The 22,748-nt window shown below is 47.5% G+C and overlaps 1 protein-coding gene across 1 annotated transcript in view; it reads left to right on the top strand.

Moving 5' to 3' along the window:
- Nucleotides 1-22,748, top strand: part of PDGFRB (platelet derived growth factor receptor beta) — a 197,502-nt gene that overhangs the window by 104,458 nt on the left and 70,296 nt on the right. The window contains exons 3-7 of the mRNA XM_063928629.1: nucleotides 4,658-4,957; nucleotides 12,871-13,137; nucleotides 18,566-18,693; nucleotides 19,627-19,795; nucleotides 21,832-22,024. Coding sequence (XP_063784699.1) covers nucleotides 4,658-4,957; nucleotides 12,871-13,137; nucleotides 18,566-18,693; nucleotides 19,627-19,795; nucleotides 21,832-22,024 — 1,057 coding nt within the window. The remainder of the gene's footprint in view (nucleotides 1-4,657; nucleotides 4,958-12,870; nucleotides 13,138-18,565; nucleotides 18,694-19,626; nucleotides 19,796-21,831; nucleotides 22,025-22,748) is intronic.

Genomic DNA, 22,748 nt, shown 5'->3' with positions numbered 1-22,748 from the left:
CTAATAAATCCGGTGTTTTGCCCATCATAATCGCTGACGATGATGTTTGCTGAGATCGCACTTACAGTAAGTACATTTCCCCCCAGAGTGTCTTTGGTTAGTGTATAGCAAATGTAAACCAGATTCCACCCAGTCAATGATCTGGACGTTTTTTTAATTAAAGGGGCAATCTTTTACAAGGCATGGTTTAGCCTTGCAAATGATTGCCCCCTTAAATAAAGTCTGACTTTGTCCTGCATCCCACTCGGCCGCCAAGCTCTGACTTCGTTACATAACGCCCTATATGCCATTCATTTTGGTCCCCTCAGCATTGGAGCTAACAGTCATAGGGGTACATTTACTTAGCAGTGATAAGAGCGGAGAAGTGAGCCAGTGGAGAAGTTGCCCATGGCAACCAATCAGCACTGAAGTAACATCTATAATTTGCATACTATAAAATGATACAGAGCTGCTGATTGGTTGATGGGGAAATTTGTCCACTGGCTCACTTCTCCGCTCTTATCACTGCTTAGTAGATGTTCTCCTAAATTACAAGCTCCGACACTGTTGTTAATCTTGTTAGAACCTAATTAACCTACCAGTATGTTTTGTGGAATTTGGGAGGAAACCCACAAAACAAGAGGAGCACATACAAACTCCACACATATAGTCCATGAATGGGAACTGAACTCATGACCTAACCACCTAGCCATCCATGTTGGAAGCTAAAAGACTGCATAACGTTTAATCCTCTGTGTTTTAATTGGCATCCTAGATATGAATCTAAAAAAAAAAAGCCATCACAACATTGTATGAAATGCATATATTTACCTTTATTGTTACAGAGACACTTGTACATTTTAACACTGTTTTTTTTTTTTTTTTTAATAATGCAAACAAATGCAATTCATAAATAACTGTAATATCTACATTTCTCCCACAGGCGGTGCTGTTGTCATTATTGTCTTTGTATTGTTCCAGCATCACTATCTTCCTTTCAGCTTTGTGTTAAATGAAAACATGATGCTTAAAGGACATTTGAATGGTGCATTTCCCCGATACAGAATAAGATATACAAGTCTTGTACAAATGTACAGGAAATACCCATGCTTCTCTGCGCTATTATTCAGGTTTGTTAGCAAACAGAAAAAGCACACTAATGGGCATAACCATGTGCACTGCAGGTGGGGCAGATGTAACATGTGCAGAGAGAGTTAGATTTGGGTGGGGTGTGTTCAAAATGAAATCTAAATTGCAGTGTAAAAATAAAGCAGCCAGTATTTACCCTGCACAGAAACAAAATAACCCACCCAAATCTAACTCTCTCTGCACATGTTACATCTGCCCCACCTGCAGAGCACATGGTTTTGCCCATTAGTGTGCGTTTTTGGTTTGATAACAAACCTGAATAACCCCCAATGTACAGTACAGCTGTTCACCATATAAATTAAATTGGCATAAGTACAAGGCTTTTCAGCTCTATAGGCATCCTAGGGTGAACAATATTAGTTTCCAGTCACCTGTGGAATAAGCCAATCAATGTATAATTCTCAGTGTGACTGTGAGGACATGGTATATTGAGTAGCTGCAGCTATTAAATGCAACGTTGAGTCATTTAAAAGCAATGCTAAGCTTTGCTATAAAGGGATAAAGGAAGCTTACTCATAGATGCAAAGTTGACTTATTATAAAATGGACTCATTTTTTTTTAAATGATAAGAAAATAAATAAGGAAAATATGTAGAGGGCATTTCTGAGAACAGGAAATACATACTGTACCGGGTGTGGATCATTAGATCGACATTGTCTAGGTCGACAATGTTTAGGTCGACCACTATAGGCTGACAGTCACTAGGTCGACAGGGTTGGAAGGTCGACAGAGTTTCTAGGTCGATATGTGCTAGGTCGACAGGTCAAAAGGTCGACATGAGGATTTTGTGGGGGGGTTTGTGTCGTTTTCTGCGTAGAATGACCAGGAACCCCAATTAGTGCACCGTGTCCTCTCGCATGGCTCACTTCGCTCGCCATGCTTCGGGCAAGGTGCCTCGCTCCGCTACCGATTCGCTCGGCACAGGTTACCGTTCCAATCGTAGTCCACGTGGAACGTTAAGTATGAAAAAGTTCAAAAAAAGAAAAAAAAGTGAAAAACTCATGTCGACCTAGCACATGTCGACATAGAAACCCCGTCGACCTTCCAACCCTGTTGACCTAGTGACTGTCGACCTATAGTGGTCGACCTAAACATTGTCGACCTAGACAGTGTCTATCTTCAGACCGGATCCCACTGTACCTCCCAACATTTGAAACCCAGGGAGAGGGACACTTGCATGCACAGTAGCTGGCCCTTCCAGGGCTGTATTCAGGTTTGCAGGGGTACTAGTAGGGCCGGCGACATTGTGAGTCAAAGGGGAAACATGTACCAGGCCACAAGGATCAGTGGGGCCCCAAGCATGCACTACTTAGTGCCTGGCAGGGATATGATCCATCTTGTCCAAACAGGGCAGCGAGCTGTAGGTGGTGTGGGCGCAGCCTCAGAGTGGCAGGATCCTCTCACACACAGTGACTGTGCGGCATGAGTGTGCACCCGCTTTTGCGGGCCCAGCTCTGTTGCAGGCAGTTATGGGACATGGAAGCAGTCCGACTGGTGGGGTGTGAGGGCCGCATGGCACCTGCTGTGCAGTGCTCAGGTCTGGATACTGGGAAGTGCAGCGCAGGAAGTCTCTACCCAGGGTAAGAGTAGATTGGTGAGGGGATACAGGACTATGGGATGGGGTGGGAGAGCTGGGAATGCAGCATGGAGTCATAAGGGAGAGATAGACTGTGGTCAGGACCGGTTCTAGCTCTTTTGGCGCCCGAGCGGAAAATAGGGGCGTGGCTTCATACAGGGACCATGGTCAGTTACGCCCCCTGTTGAGTTGTGCCCCCATTTGTGCTCCCTGTAGAGTAGCGCCGCTTACACACACAAAAAATATTAATACTTACAATCCCCGCTCCTGATTCCCGACCACTGCAGACCTCCGCCGGCGCCGCTCCTCTCCTCGGATCTATGGGAGAGACGTCATGACGTCTCTCCCATAGCACAGCATACACAGACACTAGAGGTCAAATATGACCCCTAGCGTCTGTGTCAGTCCCACAATGCTGTGCGGTGCGCAATGAATGACGTCATCGCGCACCGCACAGCAAAGGTCCTCTCCACGAAGGGAAAGTAGACGCGTAGCGTCTAGTTCCCTTCACAGCGGGGGACACAGTAGCGGATCTTGCCATGGTGCGGCGCCGTCCGGAAGGCGGCACCCCGGGCAAAAGTCCTGCTTGCCCGTGGCAAGATCCGCTACTGACTGTGGTGTGTGTGTGGGAGGAAGGAGATATATATATATATATATATGTGTGTGTGTATAGATAAATATATATTTATTTATTAACAGTTGCTTAGATAGCACAGCAAATTCAGTTGAGCTAATATATATATATATAAAATCTGAGGGGGCCCGAGTGATATCACTGTACCGGGCCCCGAGATTTCTGTTGCTGGCCCTGGGTACTAGGTCATGTAACCTATAGATTCTGCCTGCCAAAGTTTTTCCTGACATCGAGCTTGGTGCATTACCGCACTTTGGGGCCAAGTAATGTTGCTGCTGTTTTGTGTCAGGGGACTAATTAGTTTGTAGGGGAACCTGTGTTCCAACCCACTTACCCAGACTATAATTTAGCATATGTCAAAAAACTGTTGATTGAATTCCCGATACACCTAAATAGGGTCTCTATGTACTAAGCCTTGGAGAGAGATACAGTTAACGGAGTACAAGCCCACCAGCTCCTAACTGCCATGTTGCAGGTTGTGTTTGAAAAATTACACGTCACAGTGCCATGTTTCCAGTGACTTTCCTACTGCAAATCTGTGCGAAAATGGCCAATGCAACAGTTTTCCAGTTATTTCTACCTTTCCCCTGGTCCAGGGGAGCCTACACTGCACTGCCTACACTCATTAGAATACCATTATAGGTATTCCAATGACTATCCGAGATAGGAAATGATTACCGTGTCGCTTTGCCAGGCAGTCTTGCTGGGTATGCACATGCGTGACCTGGCTAGCCGGTTTGCATATGTGCAGTGCGATTGGAAGCCATTTTTTTTCAGAAATCTTTTTGTCTGGTATCCCCATTCGATCTGACAGACCACACCCTGTTTCTCTCCAGGAAAGCTAGATGGTCCAGGAAAAAAATCTGGGTATTGGAGTATTTACAGTATGCCAGTGCCATCATGCATTTAACAGTATACCAGTGTTGTGGGATCCCTGATGGTCCCAAAATAGATTGTAGAAACGGGAGACCGCAAAAATATATTCTGTGACACTACCTGGAATCCCTACTAAACTCTGATTGAAGTGAAGTATCAAAATACTAAATACAACAAGTGGAGAAGTTGCCCGTGTAAACCAATCATCATCAAGCTATCATTTCTCAAGTACATTCTGTGAAATGATAGCTAGAATCTGATTGGTTGCTACTGGAAATGTCTCCACCTGTCCTCTTTATAAGGTTTCATACTGGTCCCCAAATCCATTAAGCATATGACATGATTCTGAGACTATTCAATTTCCAACATATGATGCCTCACCTGAAGAGCTCTATTCTAAATGATTTGATAGTAACAAACTAAATGTATTTTGTTTTATGTAGGCTTGTTGGTTCTAACATGGAGAACTTCCTCCCAGGACATCGCCGAGCAGGACTCCGATATAATCCTCGACCTTTTCAGCACTTTTTCATTGAAGTGTTCTTCTAAAATGGAGATTTTTTGGAAGCATGATGAAAATCTCATTAATTCAGACTTGACCCGCAGTAACGGCCTGTTCACTAGTACGCTCACCCTTCACAATGTGACCGGCCAGAACACAGGGATGTACACGTGTGTTTACAGAAGTCCATATATAAACGGGGATGATGTGAAGGTGAAATCAGTCTACATCTTTGTACCAGGTAAGAATTGTCTATGGTGGAATAGGAGGCTTAATGCCAATATTTAGCAGTTCTTAAAGGCAACACTTTATAATGGTTTCCAATTGCTCTTTGCTTTATCTGTATCGTACCTGGGCAATGTGGTGCCCTAGGCAGCAGCACCGGTCACACTACCCTTGGTAATGTTCTGTAGCAAACACAATGCTCTTCCAATGGAAGTTAGAGCACCACAATCCACACATACCGACCCTCCCGAAACTACAGAGACTTAATTTAATGGAGAGTCTCCTGGCTCTGGTAAAATGGGTAATTTTACAGGTGAATTGGGTGTTGCAAGGGCTATTAGCAAAGCCCCTCCCCCAGCCAATGCAAAGCCAGGAACCATGGTAATACTTTACAGGAGGTGGCACCAAGTTATTCCATTTCATTGTGCCCTGCCCCCATGCAGTCCACCTGGACCTCCCTTTCCATGGACCTCCCAGAGATGGACTCTATCAAAGTCGGCAGTTTTGGTACAATCCCTGTTGTGACAAACTGAATCAATTTATGTTTAAGTGCAGAAGAAGGTAGGTAATCCACAAAGGAGGTAGGGTGATAATATTATGCACATATATGTATGACTAAATCTCTGTCCCCCATTCAGTATAGCATTTTATAGTATCAAGTTTCATGTGGGTGGTGCTCAGTGAAATAAGTATACAGATCCAAAAAAGGAGAACGTATGTTCTATAGTGAGAGGGGCAGTTAAAGAGAGGAGGCCTGCACCAATTATAGATACACCAATTTAGGTTGAGACCAGGGCTGATTCTAGACCTTGTGGCGCCCAGGGCGAAAGTTTCCTTTGGCAGCGCCCCTCCCCCGACAGGTAAAACAGGGTTACTGCGCGCCATAGGCGCGTGGCAAAATATTGGTGTGGCTTTATAGGGAAGGGGCGTGGTCACAGTTGTGCCCCCTGTAGTTTTGGCCCCAGTAGTTGTGCCCCAATAGTTTTGCCCTCAGTACTGTGCCCCCAGTAGTTTTGCCTCCAGTACTGTGTACTGTGCCCCCAGTAGTTTTGCCCCCAGTACTGTGCCCCCAGTATTAATGCCCCCTGTAGCTGTGCCCCCAGTATTAATGCCCCTAGTAGCGCCGCTTACACAAAATAAATAAATACTCACCAGCCCCACTCCTGCTTCCCGACTGCTGCTGCCCTCTGTCTTCGGCGCCACTCCTTGGATCTATGGGAGAGATGTCATGACGTCTCTCCCATAGCACCGCACAGACGCTAGAGGTCAATTATGACCTCTAGTGTCTACGGCCGCTCCCACAATGCTGTGCGGTACACGATGATGTCTGGCACACCGCACCGCAACCGAACCAGTAGCGTCTCCTGCCGCTGCGGCGCCCTCGGGACAGCGGCGCCCCAGACAAAAAGCCTGCTTGCCCATGGCAAGAGCCGCTACTGGTTGAGACTAAAATATTACTTTTATTATATCATTTTAAAGCTTCAAAATATAAAGCAAACTTAGTGATGACGTATGTAAAGAAAACAATTCCAGACAACTGTTAAAAAATAAGTTTCCCCATCATTTAAGTCAATAGGTAGATGGTATGTCATCATGTGTAGATAGCATTTACAACATCACAAGAATGTTGACTCTGCACATGGTAACACCATTACACATAAGTATGAAAAGGAGCATAAGGAATGGTGTAATGATCTATAATATTTAGAGTTCTGTTTACTAAACTTTTGATGGAGATAGAGTACCAGCCAATCAGCTCCTAACCGCCATGTCACATGCTGTGTTTGAAAAATGGGAGTTAGGAGCTGATTGGCTGGTACTTATCTCCGCCCACTTCATCTCCATCCAAGGCTTAGTAAATAGATCTCATTATCTGTACATTAAAATCATACATAGAAGCGTGAGGTACAAAGCATGAGGTATATCTAAGAAATATACCCTTAGCAAACTCACGAGTTATTTATCTCTAACATCCAAATTCATCAAAATAAGACTCCTGAACTACCAAATGCGATGACAGACTAAAATCAATGAACAATTAGGAGTATACAGGCGCAATGGAAATAGATTCTCCTTTAAGATAAGGATCTAGATCACCTAATTTGGACAATTGTCCACTTTACTGGATTGAACTTGCGTTCTCAAGAAGCACGCATATTTAAAATGAACATACTGTCGTTGTTGAATACCTTAACAGAAATCTATGTTTGTCTATGTAAACTAGTCCAGGAACCACTTCGTTTGTGGTATTTGGCGCGTTTCGCTAAAAAATGTTTGTCAAAAGTGGTCAGTGACATAATAGAAGATGCTTTTGTTTAGGTGAACCAGCCTCTACTCTTAAGGGTATATTTACTAAAGGTTGATTTTCATTGATTTCAAATCGATATTGTGCTTCCAGTGCTAAAACACACGTTTACTAGCATTTAAAAACAAATTTAAAAAAATCTGTTGTAAATGTGTGTTTCAGCCCCTGAAGCCCAACATCGATTGAGATCGATTTTCAGCAATTTGAAATCAATAAAAATTTATGAGAATCGACGTTTTGTAAATAAACAACTTACTTTCATACTCAATAGTGTGAGGATGAGCACAGTACCTAAAATTGAAAACAATTAATTATAAACGTAAACCTGCTATTTATCTGACAGCCAAGAACGTATTGTATCATTTCCAAAGTCAAATATTCCAGCAGTAAGAAGTAACTCCAATTAAAATATTCTGGGAACCCATACACTGATACATGATCAAGCGCCAGAGTAAAAATGTACCTGTAATGCTCTTACTGCTTGTCGGTCCATCAGGTAGACAGCCTGACTGCTATTGAAGTACACTGCGGAACCCAGGATATCGCAGCAACTCAGTCCTGTACCAAGATCTGGTCAGGACATAAAGGCCAATTTATTAAAGACTGAAAAGCTCTATTGACGGAGAAAACAGTAACCCTAGATTCTTCTGCTTTTGCTAGTGAAAGCACGGGGAAGCCTATTTAACAAGTATTGTGGTGGTTCTTGTGAGATAGTGATGAAAGATGATAATTATTTATTTATATTGCGCACACATATTCCGCAGTGCTTTACAGAGAATGGGGCAGATGTATTAACCTGGAGAAGGCATAAGGAAGTGATAAACCAGTGATAAATGCAAGGTGATACATGCACCAGCCAATCAGCTACTAACTGTTATAGGCCCTACACACTGGCCGATTTTTTGAAAGATATGAACGATCTCGTTCATAAATGAACGAGAACTCGTTCATATCTTTCAGTGTGGAGACTTAAGCGATGAACGATGCGCGTCCCCGCGCTCGTTCATCGCTGGTCTCCCGTCGGCTGTGCATGCAGGCCAATATGGACGATCTCGTCCATATTTGCCTGCACTTCAATGCAGCCGCGTGACACGGGGATTGAAGAAACTTCACTCCCCCCGTCACTGCCCCCCCCACCGCCGGGTCGCTCGTCGGCCGTATCCGCCGTCGGGCAGCTCGGCCCGCGGATCGGCTAGTGTATAGGGCCCCTTAATTTACATATTGGAGCTGATTGGCTGGTGCGTGTATCACCTTGCACATATCACTGGTTTATCACTTCCTTATGCCTTCTCTAGGTTAATACATCTGCCCCAATATTTGTCCATTCACATCAGTCCCTGCCCCAGTGGAGCTTACAATCTATATTCCCTCCCAGTGATGGCTACAGAGGTGTTTCAATAAGAGGAGCCACACCAACTGCCAGTGATTCAGTTTGGGGTGACAGTTGGTGTGGCTCCCCTATTTGAAATTTGGACTCCGCTGCAGTCCCACCTCTGGAGTTTCCACTCAGAGCCGGCGCTACCCGCTCAGCAGCTCCTGCAAGGCAGGGAGGCGCTGGTCGGAAGAGGCGCTCTCCCCGCTCTGCTGTTGCTGGCGCTGCTGGCTCCCGGCTGTCTCTGCGTCTGTCACACTGTATGACAGACGCAGACAGCGTGAATCGCGGCTCCGGTTTGGTTCCTCTGACCCCCTGCTCCGGCTTGGTCCCTTTCATTGGCAGTTGCCTCCGTAGCCACAGTGCCGGGAACATGTGCACCTCATCCATGCCGCTAACTTGTGCCTGCTGCCCACAACTCAGCAGCCGGTACAGCGCGATCTGCGCCGCCGCTGCCTGGAAAGCCAGTCCCTCCCAGCGCTCTACTCCCGGCTTATTAGTTACTTCTGAGGTGGCCCGCGCATTCTTCATCTTCCTCTCCGTCTCCAGCGTCCTGCCGACAGGGTGAGACAAGCTGAACTAGGGATCATCCTCCAGCTGTCCACTGGGACTTAACAGCGGGATATGATAATGTGTCCAGACTTTTGGTAAGACCCCGAGGATCTGACTGTTCACTTGTAATATGTTCGTGAGTGGGGTGAGTGCAAATAGCCATGGACACAGGGGGAGATCACATTACACTGACACTGAGGCACATGTACTAAGCAGCCTATTGGGTTGTTCTGGTATGCACAATTTTACCTGCAATGGAGGTGGAACTACAAGTCCCAGTATGGATACATGCATTGTCAGTAAAATAAATATTGTACATGCCACTATTTTAAATTGAAATATGCTATCTGACCTCACAGGAACACCCAGATACCCCCTCTCTGCACTCACATTCCTGTCCTAACCTCCCCCTCCGCACTCACAGCCCTGTCCTAACCTCCCCCTCCGCACTCACAGCCCTGTCCTAACCTCCCCCTCCGCACTCACAGCCCTGTCCTAACCTCCCTCTCCGCACTCACAGCCCTGTCCTAACCTCCCCCTCCGCACTCACAGCCCTGCCCTAACCTCCCCCGTCTGCACTCACAGCCCTGTCCTAACACCCCCTACACTCACAGCCCTGTTCTAACCCTTCCCCCCTCTCTGCACTGTCAGCCCTGTCCTAATACCCTCCCCCGTCTGCACTCACAGCCCTGTCCTAACCACCCTACACTCACAGCCCTGTCCTACTACCCCTTCTCTGCACTCACAGCCCTGTCCTAACCTCCCCTCTGCTCTCACAGCCCTGTCCTAACCTCCCCTCTGCACTCACAGCCCTGTCCTAACCTCCCTCCTGCACTCACAGCCCTGTCCTAACCTCCCCTCTGCACTCACAGCCCTGTCCTAACCTCCCCTCTGCACTCACAGCCCTGTCCTAACCTCCCTCCTGCACTCACAGCCCTGTCCTAACCTCCCCTCTGCACTCACAGCCCTGTCCTAACCTCCCTCCTGCACTCACAGCCCTGTCCTAACCCTTCCCCAACCCCTCTGCACTCAAAGTTCTGTTCTAAAACTCCCTCTAAGTACTTACATTCCTGTCCTAATACCCCACTCTCTGCACTCTCTGGGGGTGCTTCACAATTGCACTTTATTATTTCATAGCAAAAGCTGTAGTGATCAACTCACAAACTCCTCACTGCGAGCGAGATCGCAAAGGCACCTTGACACATGCGCAGTCTGCCAGTAATCGCTCACATGGGTGAACATCAGCCGCAGCATGCAATCATGAATTAGGCCAATATATACAGTAGTGCTATGGATTGTTTGAGGAAGGAGGGCCCCAAATCAGTGTCTCACTTAGGGCCCTGTGAGGTCTAAATCCACCTCTGTTCCACCCCCTCCTCCCCACTGCACTTTAGGCAGCGGCGCCGGCACGAGCCGGATTAAGGGGGGGCTCAGGGGGTTAGTACCCGGGCCCCGCTATCTCAAGGCTCCCCCTGACTGGAGTTGCACAGACACGGTCTCTCCAGTGCTGGAAGCAGCTCTCTCTGCAGCAGCGCTTGCTAATGCTGCATAGCAGTTTTTTTGCACTACTTAATTGAAAGCAGGGATTTCCGCAAAAGGTCTGTCCCGGCGAAGTCCCAAGGGAGCAGCTTCACTTCTCTGAAGCGCTCCACAGAGTGATCCCCAGAGCGCCGGGTTGTATGCTTGGTTGAAGTTGCTGATGTATGGGGGTGAGTTTTCCGCCCCCGGCTGTTAGCTGACATAGGGTGGGAAGAAGTGTACTGTGGGTGGGGGTGCAGTATGCCGGCAGTTGCTACTGTATGTCCTGACGGTGTGGGGAGGAGGTGGGATGAAGTGCTGCCAGCTGCCAGGGCAGAGGTACTGTGGTTACTGGCCACTTTTTCTTTGGGGATGGGGGGAGGGGGGAGGGGTGTTATTTGTATAAGGGACACTACTGTGGATATTGTGTATAAGGAGCACTACTGTGTGTCGTAATGTGAATTAGGTACACAACTATTTGGAGCAATATGAATCCGGGGCACTACGTGTGGTATAATGTTAATACGATTGTGATACTGAGTAGCGTAATTTGAATTGGGGATACTATTATGTGGCCATGCCCCTTCCATGTGAGACCACGCCCCTTTGGCGAGCACTGTCCCTTTGCTACATATGGGAGGGAGGGCGCAAATTTATTGTTTGCAGGGGTGCGCCGGACACCCTAGCACCAGCCCTGCTTCCACTGTTACCTACCATATGTACACGCACACACACTAGGGTTCATTTTTGTTGGGAGCCAATTAACCTACTAGTATATTTTTGGATTATGGGTGGAAACCAGAGCACCCAGAGAAAACCCAGGCAAGCATGGGGAGAATATACAAACTCCACATAGTTAGGACCATGGTGGGAATCAAACCCATAACCTCAGTGCTGTGAGGCAGTAATACTAACCATTACACCATCCGTACTGCCCTAATAATAATTGGAAAAATACCAGACCCAACAAATGCATTTGCCTCCAGGAGCTGACATGGGGGAGAACCCCAGTACGGATTACCAGGGCCAGAACTTGGTATGCCTCCTGTCCTGGGTTGTGTGGGAGACACCTGAATTTCGTGGAGCTCTTCCAGACTCCCACAAGAGAGTAGACCAGCCTTCTGGACCTGCCCACACCTCCAGAGAAGTGGGCAGTCCAGTGGCCATAGTAGATGATACAGTTCATGGCACCACATCTCCTGTACCTTCCATCTAGGGGGGTAATTCCAAGTTGATCGCAGCAGGATTTTTTTTAGCAGTTGGGCAAAACCATGTGCACTGCAGGGGAGGCAGATATAACATGTGCAGAAAGAGTTAGATTTGGGTGGGTTATTTTATTTCTGTGCAGGGTAAATACTGGCTGCTTTATTTTTACACTGTAAATTAGATTGCAGATTGAACACACCACACCCAAATCTAACTCTCTCTGCACATGTTATATCTGCCTCCCCTGCAGTGCACATGGGCCCTCATTCCGAGTTGATCGGTCGCAAGGCGAATTTAGCAGAGTTACACACGCTAAGCCGCCGCCTACTGGGAGTGAATCTTAGCTTCTTAAAATTGCGACCGATGTATTCGCAATATTGCGATTACTAACTACTTAGCAGTTTCAGAGTAGCTCCAGACTTACTCTGCCTGTGCGATCAGTTCAGTGCTTGTCGTTCCTGGTTGACGTCACAAACACACCCAGCGTTCGCCCAGGCACTCCCACCGTTTCTCCGGCCACTCCTGCGTTTTTTCCGGAAACGGTAGCGTTTTCAGCCACACGCCCCTGAAACGCCGTGTTTCCGCCCAGTAACACCCATTTCCTGTCAATCACATTACGATCGCCGGAGCAATGAAAAAGCCGTGAGTAAAAATACTTTCTTCATAGTAAAGTTACTTGGCGCAGTCGCAGTGCGAACATTGCGCATGCGTACTAAGCGGATTTTCACTGCGATGCGATGAAAAATACCGAGCGAACAACTCGGAATGAGGGCCATGGTTTTTCCCAACTGCTAAAAAAATTCCTGCTGCGATCAACTTGGAATTACCCCCTAGGTGCGCATCCCCCTCCACCATCTCCCGAATGGCCCAGCTAAAAAGTTGGAAAGTATGCATTGCAATAATACCTTATTTGCAGTATAAAACCCCCTAGGCTCTAGCATGGTTCCTAAACTTCTATTTTCTGTCTTTCACATAGATCCTACCTCGTGGTTTGTGCCACTCCAGATTGGTGATGAGTTCCTGTTTGTCCCCTATAACAGTGAAACCACCATCCCCTGCCGAGTGACCAACCCTAATATATCCGTGACTCTTCATGACAAGGCATTGGATACTGAAATCTTCTACCCCTATGACAGCAAGAAAGGCTTCACTGGTTATTTTGAAGATAAGAACTACTATTGCAAAGGTTTCCTTGATGGCATCGAAGTTAACTCCGAAATATATTTTATCTACAGCATAGACGGTAAACTAAGAACTTCTTCCATATGACTAACAGAACGTGTGCTAAAATGGAATTCATTTTGTTGTCTTGACTTCTTACCTGTTTTTGCTGCAAATGGATTTTAGATAATGTAGCTGTAATGAATATACTGTGTGTCCTTCCCTCCGGGTCTTGTCAGTGCCAGCGGACTTTTTAGCTAGGAAGATACCATATAAACTCAAACTATGATTCACTCAGAGCTAATCTGTCTATACGCATTTGTTGCCAAATTATATAAGATCTGGCTAATGGTGTGTACACACGGTGAGATTTTTTCTTACGATTTTGACTATATAGTCAAAATCGTAAGAAAAGTTAGTGCAGAAAGTCACCTTGCGATTCCGATGCGATGCCGATGCGCGGTCCTGCGAGGTCGGTGTCGCAAGCCTAGATAGACTGTGCAGACAAGTCAATTTTGACTATCTCATAGAAAAGATAGTCAAAATTGACACTTAGCCAAAATCGCACATAGGGGGTCATTCCGAGTTGATCGTAGCTGTGCTAAATTTAGCACAGCTACGATCAGGCACTCAGACATGCGGGGGGACGCCCAGCACAGGGCTAGCCCGCCCCGCATGTCAGTGCTGCCCCCCCCCCTGCAGAAATGCAAAAGAATCACACAGCAGCGATGCCTTTGCATCTCAGGAGTTACTCCCAGCCAGCGCAGCTCCTGCGGAGAACCTCTGGCCGGAGAACCTCTTCACTGCCCCGGGTCGCATCGGCTGCGTGTAACGTTACCAGCCGCCGTGGCCCGCCCCCCCAATGGTCCGGCCATTCTGCATTGGCCGGACCGCGCCCCCTAAACAGCGGCTTGACGCCGCCGTCCAGCCCCCTCCCGCCCAGCAACCGCCTCTGCCTCAGAGGTGATTGCTAAGCAATGACGGCTACCATGTGCCGGCACATGCGCAGTTCCGACCCGATCGCTGCACTGCGATAAACTACAGAGAGCGATCGGATCAGAATGACCCCCTTAGTATCGCAAGCACAGTCATTACACTTATTTAATGCAAGTGTGGTTCAGCGCTATTAATTAATGAAATCTGGTATGGAAGGAGTCCCAAAACATATATTATATAATGTAATAATTTGTTATCACTAATAATATCAAGCAGTTGTGAAATTTCATTCACAATACCATTATCTCCTATATAATAGCCCAGATCTGTGACTCTGTGCCTGTGTCTCTAACGCTGGGCGTGGCTAGGAGCTCTCATTGGGTTAGTGGCAGGTCTATCACACCCAGTCCACAGCTGATTGGGCGAGAAACGCCCTCCCACACAGGCAGGGGCGTTTTAAGAGAGAAGGAGGCCCGTGTTCAGCCTCCTCTGTTCGGGCCCCCTCCTCTCTGCCCGGAGCGCTGTAGGGCTCATACTCTACTGCGCATGCGCAGATTTCCGTGAAAATGTCCGCTGAGCCATTTTCACTGTGTTCTAACAGCGCTGCGGATGCCGGCGCTGGACTTCGGAGGGGTGCATATTTTAAAAATGGGTGCAGTGTGTGCGGTGGGGGCCACCTCTGGACTCAGGGGCCCGTCTGCATCGCACACACTGCACCCATTATAGAAATGCCAGTGCACACAGGTTACATCCAATGGGAGGCTCTGCCCTTTGGCTGCTGTGTTTTCTCAGAGCAGGATTAGCAATGGGACTGATGGAGCTGCTGCTCAGGGTCCACACTCCAAAATATGCCCACTGCATCTGCAGCATCATACCCTCCAACAATTTACACATAGAAATGTATACAAATTCGAAAAGAGGGCGTGGTCACGGGTACAGCGGCGTGGCCACGCCCCTTTTCCTTAACTTTCAATGGAAGTTTGGAGAGTCAAAAATCGGTACAGACCATAAAAAAAATGTCCTGTACCTGCCGAAAAGGTGCAGCTGGAGGGTATGCCACTGCATCTGCAGCAAGTCTCTGCGCTGTAGATAAGTGAAAAAAATACTTTTACTTCAGCGTCCTATGTCCTGCTGCCAGTCCGCCTGCGCCCTCCGGCATCAAGAATCCCCACTCCCTAGCCGCGGCGCAGGTGGAACAAAAGCTGCTACAGCCACCGGCATAGATGTGTATGAAAGCGACGCAGCGGAAGGCTTTCATAGCTCTCCCTGCGCCGCATACGCTCTGAGCCCTGGAGCCTCCTCTGCGCGTGATGTCACAGAAGTGCCTCCCCGCCACAGCCGCGCCCAGATCCCCAGAGGCCCTGACTCCGCAACACAGCACCTGGGCTGCCAGCCTGGAAGCCCCGAGATGGCTAATGTAATGGATAGAGTGGGTGATATCGCGGAGGGTAATGTATGGACGCTGTATCAAAGTAAAGGTGACAGTGCTGTGCCGTGCAGTAGGTGTGCAGTCTGGGCCGCTGCTAGGGTGTTCGGCGCCCCCCTGCAAACTGTACATTTGCACCCTTGCATACTTAACAAAGGGACAGCGCACATAATACCCCCTGTAGTAGAGACACTTACACATGTAACGCTCCCTGAACCAGTGACGCTTACACATGTAATGCCCCCTGAACCAGTGACACTAACACATATAACAACCCCATGTACCAGTGATGCTTACACACATAACGCCCCCCTGTACTAGTGACGCTTAAACACGTAACAACCCCCTGTACCAGTGACACTTACACACGTAACACCCCCCTGTACCAGTGACGCTTACACACGTAATGACCCCTGTAGCAGTGACGCTTACACACGTAACGCCCCCTGTAGCAGTGACGCTTACACACGTAACGCCCTCTGTACCAGTGCCACTTAGATACGTAACGCCCTCTGTACCAGTGCCGCTTTGACATGTAATGCCCCTGTATCAGTGCCGCTTAGATATGTAACGCCCCCTGTACCAGTGACGTTTACACACGTAATGCCCCCTGTACCAGTGACGCTTACACACGTAACGCCCCTGTACCAGTGCTGGTTACACACGTAACGCCCTCCTGTACCAGTGACGCTTACACACGTAACGCCTCCTGTACCAGTGACGCTTACACACATTATGCCGCACATAAACACAAATACACACACAACATACACATATATATATATATATATATATATATATATACAAACACTCACACATACATACTGTACATACATTACACAGTCACACATATATACCTTATTCACAGACACTGTATACACACACACACACACACACACACACACACACACACACACACACACACACACACACACACTCACTCTCTTTCCAAACACTTACCTAATGAAGTCTGGCTGGTCGAAGCTGTAGCAGCTCTATCCTCCTGCTGCAGCATGGTCCCATCTAGCTTCGCCCCTTATTCCCATCTAGCTCCGCCCCCTTTGGCTCTTGCACGGCCACTGAATGTCACACAGAGGAGGGGGAGAGGAGGCTTTGTGCTGCCGGCGCAGAGGGGGAGAGGAAGTTTTGTGCTGTTGGCGCCGCTGCATGTGTGACAGCAGCCGGCAGCAGCAGCAGCTCAGCACAGGGATGCAGAGCAGGGAGAATGCCTCTCCTTCCTGGAGCCTCCCTGCACTGCCTCCCTTTGCTGAACGGCTAGCGCCGGGCCTGTGTGCAGTGTCACTGACACTGCACAGCACTCTCACCTTTTACATTGATTCAGCCAGTCAGTCAGTTCTGCCAGCCAGTCACTATTTTTAGCACCAGTGTCCCAACGCGCCGCATTACAGGGTAGTCGACGCACTAAATAAACTACAGCTCCCAGCAGCTGGGAGTTGTAGTTTATTGAGTGCATCTTCTTTCCTTTAATGTGGCGCGTTGGGACACCAGCGCTAGCAATAGTGACTGACTGCTTGGCTGTTGTGCAAGTCTCAGAGAGAGCCACTGCCAAAGGTAGGACAGCAGCTTAGCTGCTGACAGGAGGAGAAGTAGGAGAAGCATTACCCGCCCCTCCCCCACTTGCAGTACCTCCGGGCCCCATCCGCGGCACCCCCCACACATCCCCTCCAGCACCCGTGGGAGCTCCGGACCCCCTCCCCCCCCACAGCACCCCCGCACCTGCCCCCCCCCAACCCGCCGCACCACCGTCTCCGCCCCTCCCCCACCCAGGGCAACCCCGCAACTGCCCCTCCCCCACCCGCGGTGCCTCTGGATCCCCACCCGCGGCACCCACGCACCCTCCTCCACCAGCGCCACCACCGCACCACCCCTCCCCCACCTGCGGCACCACCGCAACCACCCCTCCCATCCACGTCTTCCCCGCACTCGCCACTCCCCCAACCAAAGCACCTACTAGGTGATTCATCAGGCCCTGCTTATGCTGTTCATGCCGTTGCAGGGGGCTTCGACCCCTTAACCACTGCACGCCCTTTGTCCGTGCAATATTTAACCACTCACACAATTATGATTGGAGGTAATACTCCATATAATAAAAATATTGCACGCCAGAAGGGTGTGCAAGGGTTAAGGGGGCGTAGCCCCTTACGACAGTGTGATGAGCGCCCTGCGGGCGCGATGAATCATCTAGTACATTATAAGTATCAATATCAGAAAAATATAATAACAAATATAAAAAACATATTACTAATATAATTCATATCGCTAGAATTCTTTATAGCAGTAGATTGCATCAAAGTTTATACTGTAACTGATCAATAAAAAATGTGACCTGTTGGAGGCTTGGAGGTCATTTTTTTAAAGCATTAGTACATACCTGTGTCCATACCTATATCGGAATATATTCCCAGATGAGCCAACAAAGGGCTCCTCCTACTCCAGGTAGGTATACTAGTGTAAGCTATATTCCTCTGTGTTAGGGGCTCATTTGTCAACAAGTGATAAAACTCATTGTGAATGATATAACTGGTTGCGTATGATAAATGGAGCACCAGTCAATCAGCTCTTGTCATATGTTAGAAAAATGACAGTTGGGAGCTGATTGGCTGGAGCACCCCTGCATCTCTGACATGGTGGCTGCTTCCAAGACTCTCCTTGAATGGTTTTCTTAAAAAAAAAAAAAAAAGTTGGCAAGTATGCAGAAAGGGCGGATTTGCGTAGTTGCGAACACATGCAAACCAGTACACAGATGTTTATACACCTGAAATATTTCTTGTGTGTGGTACAAATACCAGGTGATGATGAATGCTTAATAACATCAGCATGTAGAATATGCCTGGTGTAAGACCAGAATAGTATCCAATTACTTTTCTTCATACTTTCCCGCTCACCTGGAATTTCAGGACAATCCCAAATTTTGGCGGAGCGGGCAACCTTCCTAATTCCGCCATTTCTGTACAGGGCAACTGAAGCAAATGTGGGCATGGCCGTGATGCAATTCATAGCGCTGTGCTTACACCCCTCCCGTCTGGATATCACCCTTCCCATGATATCCCAGAACAATAAAAACACAATTATCTTGTCATTCTGTACAATTTCAGTTACATTTCAGCTCAGTCTCCTCTATTTCTAGATTTTCCCATAGATATGACCGTTGATTCCGTGAAGCATGTGGTGAAGAAGGGAGAGACAATCGAAGTCATCTGTTCAGTCTTTAATAATCATCTTGTGAATGTAACCTGGATTTTTCCAGCGCTGACCGTGAGTATTAATGTAGATAAAATCCCAAGGGTCCCTTAAATAGCACTGTGCACAGAACAACAGTGTGCTATAATCCATGGCAGCCATTGCTTAGGCAAGGAGGCTACTCGTGTGGAACAAGCAGCACACCTGCCCCATCACAAGAGCCCAGCCCACCTTGGCTTGTGCTCCACCCCTGCTGCTTAATATAACGGGGGAGAGGTAGCTTCTCATTGGACTGGTGGTGTGGCATTTGGCGGTAGCTTCATTGCCAAGCGCCACTGTCTCACTAGGGGCAGAATGATGTACTAAGCCTTAGAGAGTGATAAAATAGAGAGATAAACTACCACCCAATCAGCTCCTAACTCATTTTTCAAACACAGCCTGTAACATGACAGTTAGGAGCTGATTAGCTGGTACTTTATCTTCGTCCACTTTATCTCTCTCCAAGGCTGAATGCATCTCCCCCACAGTGTAATGCATCTGCCACCTTCATATATAAGAGATTTCAGGTTGATTTTTCTTCATGTCATCAGTGTCCATTTCACGTGGGGGTGCCTCGGGGGCATTAAAAATATGGTATTAGTAACAATAAATTGCATCCTATCCAAACACCAAGCCTGCTGGGTGCTCCCTGAGGCAATTACACTCTAAGCATTAGCCTATATCAGTGATGGCTAACCTTGACACTCCAGCTGCTGTTGAACGTCACATCCCAGCATGCCCTGCATCAGTTTTGGCATGGCCAAATAGCAAAACTGTAGCAGGGCATGCTGGGATGTGTAGTTCAACAACAGCTGGAGTGTCAAGGTTAGCCATCACTGGCCTATATGGCCTATGCCCATGGCCGGTTCTGAGTTTTAGGGTCTACACTAGATCTAACCATTGCATTTCATCTGCAGGTTATATGATGTGTTTTTATCATGGTTGTTCTATGTTCCTTTTCCCCATCAGACAGGGAGGCAACATACCATAGAATTGAAGATGGCAACTAATAATGCAGTAAGCTCTGTTCTAAAAATACCAAAAGCTGACCTGGAGGACTCTGGGAATTATACTTGTAATGTGGTTGCAGTCCTTAGTGGAGACTCGAAAACAAAACAGGTGGAAGTACGTGTAGTAGGTAAGATAAAAACCCACTTAGTTATATTTAAGTTTACTATACCAGACCAATAAGCAGTTGCAATCTTATTCAACTTTATGGCTTGAATTGAAGAAGCAGAGTTGAAAAAAAGTTGTTTGCGGAACATATTGTGCACATTTTTCTGTTCACGTTCCGGAACCAATCGCCCAGCTATGGGCCGTGCAAAGCCATATGCATCTAAAGCTGTCCATACATACCAACCAACCAGTTCCCTGGTTGGAACGAAAATCTGGTATTGTATAGGAACGAATGACAATCGATCATTTGCTCCCAAACACTGGAAAAAGGAGGGGGGGAAAATGGGCGTTCAGACAAACTGGTCAAATCCATTTGATTAACCAATTTCAACGACTGTTTTTGTCCATTTTCCGATATTTTGGAACAAATGGTCGATTGTCATTTGCTTTGATACATGACCAGATTTTTGTTCCAACCAGTGAATTGTTTGGTTGATTGGATGGTTGGTTGATTAATTGAATTGATAACTTAAGGTATATGGCCAGCTTAGGCTCATCTCCAATTGTGATTACGTCTAACTGGGTTGTAACTGGGCTGTAATGGGGTGTTCTCATGTAGGCAAAGGGCAACGAGGGTGTGCCGACAGAATTGCCGGCTGCGCAGAACTGTGCATACATGTAAAAATAAGTCTTTATTTTGCAGTTAGGATAGGGCAAAGCTTATTGGTAGAAGAGGACCAACCCCAGAGATACTGAATGTGCAACCACATGTGCGAGCAATTGCACTCATCTTGCTTTCACCTCGTCCCCCAAGACACAAAGAGAATGTTCAGCATTTTAGTATATTATTAAGGTAGCATTTGTCATGCACAAGTAGCTCAGAGCAACTGCAGTGTCAGAACAATAATATGTTTTTGATTGATTAAATGTAACACCTGCTCACCTGGATTACTGGAAAGTGCGTAAAGAGTCACAAGATATTGGAACGCTTAGCTTCTAAAGAGACACTTCTGTTGGCAGTGGCTCCACCCACGTCCTCTTTCTTGATTGTTTAGGAGAGTCCACCGGTAGTCGGCTCAGAAAGCCCCAGTAACCCATTGTGTAGGTATAGTGGACTATGGGGGTCATTCCGAGTTGATCGCTCGCTGGCTAGTTTTAGCATCCGTGCAAACGCTATGCTGCCGCCCACTGGGGAGTGTATTTTAGCTTAGCAGAAGTGCGAACGCTTGTGCAGCCGAGCTCTGCAAAAACAGTTTGTGCAGTTTCAGAGTAGCTCTGAACCTAGTCAGCGCTTGCGATCACTTCAGCCTATTCGTGTCCGGATTTTACTTCATACACCCGCCCAGCCACGCCTGCGTTTTTTCAGACACACCTGTATTTTTGCAAACACTCCCTGAAAACGGTCACTTGACACCCAGAAACGCCCCCTTCCTGTCAATCTTCTTGCGGCCGTCAGTGCGACTGAAAATTTCGCTACAACCTGAGCACAACCACAAAGAGCTTTGCACCCGTACGTCGTGCGTGCTCATTGCGGCCCATACGCATGCGCAGAAATGCAGATTTTTAGCCTGATCGCTGCGCTGCGAACAACGGTAGCTAGCGATCAACTCGGAATGACTCCCTATGTCTACTCCCTAACCCAATAACTTGTCACAAAGGACACATATTAAAGGAATTAAAAACTATGCTTTGTAAATGAGTGCCCCTTTAAGAAAAATGTCAGAGTTAGGCTGGCAACACGCACGCTCTGCCAATTTTAACTCTCTCCAAGGCTTAGAACATAGAGCCCATTATAGTCTGCTAGTTATCAGCGTTAGAAAGTGCCCAGAGTTTTACAGGCAATCACACTGGGCCTAATTCTGAGTCATAAGCAACTTGTCTAAATTATATACATTTAATGGAGAAATACATGCCTGCATACCATTGCACAGTAGAGTGTGTGTGTGTGTGTGTGTGTGTGTGTGTGTGTGTGTGTGTGTGTGTGTGTGTGTGTGTGTGTGTGTGTGTGTGTTACATGAGAAATAGCTCAGGCCACTTTTTTCTTATCATTTCTGCTAGAAAAAGGCTTTGTGAATGTAACCATTGACACAGACTCTGAACAAGTCGCTGACTTGCACAATAGCCTATCGCTGAAGGTGTCTATCCACGCCTACCCAGAACCCACCATCGAGTGGCTGAAGGGCAGCACTATGCTAACAGTGAATAGCACCAACGAAGTCAACATACTCAACAAAAATGTTTCTGAAAACATGTAAGTATTTTAAATAATGAGCTATTATTCTTGTTGGATTTTTCCTTATTGCCTGTGAGGGGATGTAAGTCAGTAACCCAACTGCCGGGATCCCGAACGTAAGTATGCCAGGGAAGAATAGGGTTACGGGGGTGGTTTAGTGTTAGGCTGCTGGGGAAGGGAGGGTTAGGTTTAGGTTGTGGGGAGGGGGGTTAGGGTTTACGCTGTGGGGAGGGGAGTTAGGGTTAGGCTGTGGGGAGGGGAGTTAGGGCTAGGCTGTGGGGAGGGGAGTTAGGGTTAGGCTGTTGGGATGGGGGTTAGCGTTAGGCAGTGCTTAAAGTGGTCGTAGAGAGGTGGTGGAACTCACCCCCTCTGGTGCCCATGCGGTCTAAAAAAGAAAGGGGCGTGGTCACACAATAGTAATAATGCCCAAAGTAGTAGCACCCCCAATACACATAATGCCGACAGTAGTAGCACCCCGTAATACACAATGCCCATAGCAGTAGCGCCACTTTTACAATGCCCACAGTAGTAGTGCTCCTTATGCAATGTCCACTGTACTGGTAGTGCCCACAGTGGTAGTGCTCCTTATATAGAGCCCATAGTAGTGGTGCCCCTTATGCAATGCCCCCAGTAGTGGTGCCCCTTATGTCCCCAGGAGTGATGCCCCTTATGAAGTGCCCCCTTTACAATGCCCCCATTAGTAATGCCCTTAATGGTAATGCCCCTGTGTAGTATTGCCCCC

The sequence above is a fragment of the Pseudophryne corroboree genome, chromosome 6 (genome assembly GCF_028390025.1).
Source record: "Pseudophryne corroboree isolate aPseCor3 chromosome 6, aPseCor3.hap2, whole genome shotgun sequence".
Classification (NCBI taxonomy): domain Eukaryota; kingdom Metazoa; phylum Chordata; class Amphibia; order Anura; family Myobatrachidae; genus Pseudophryne; species Pseudophryne corroboree.
Note: the sequence above shows the minus strand (reverse complement) of the source record. Positions and strands in the feature narration are given on the sequence as shown.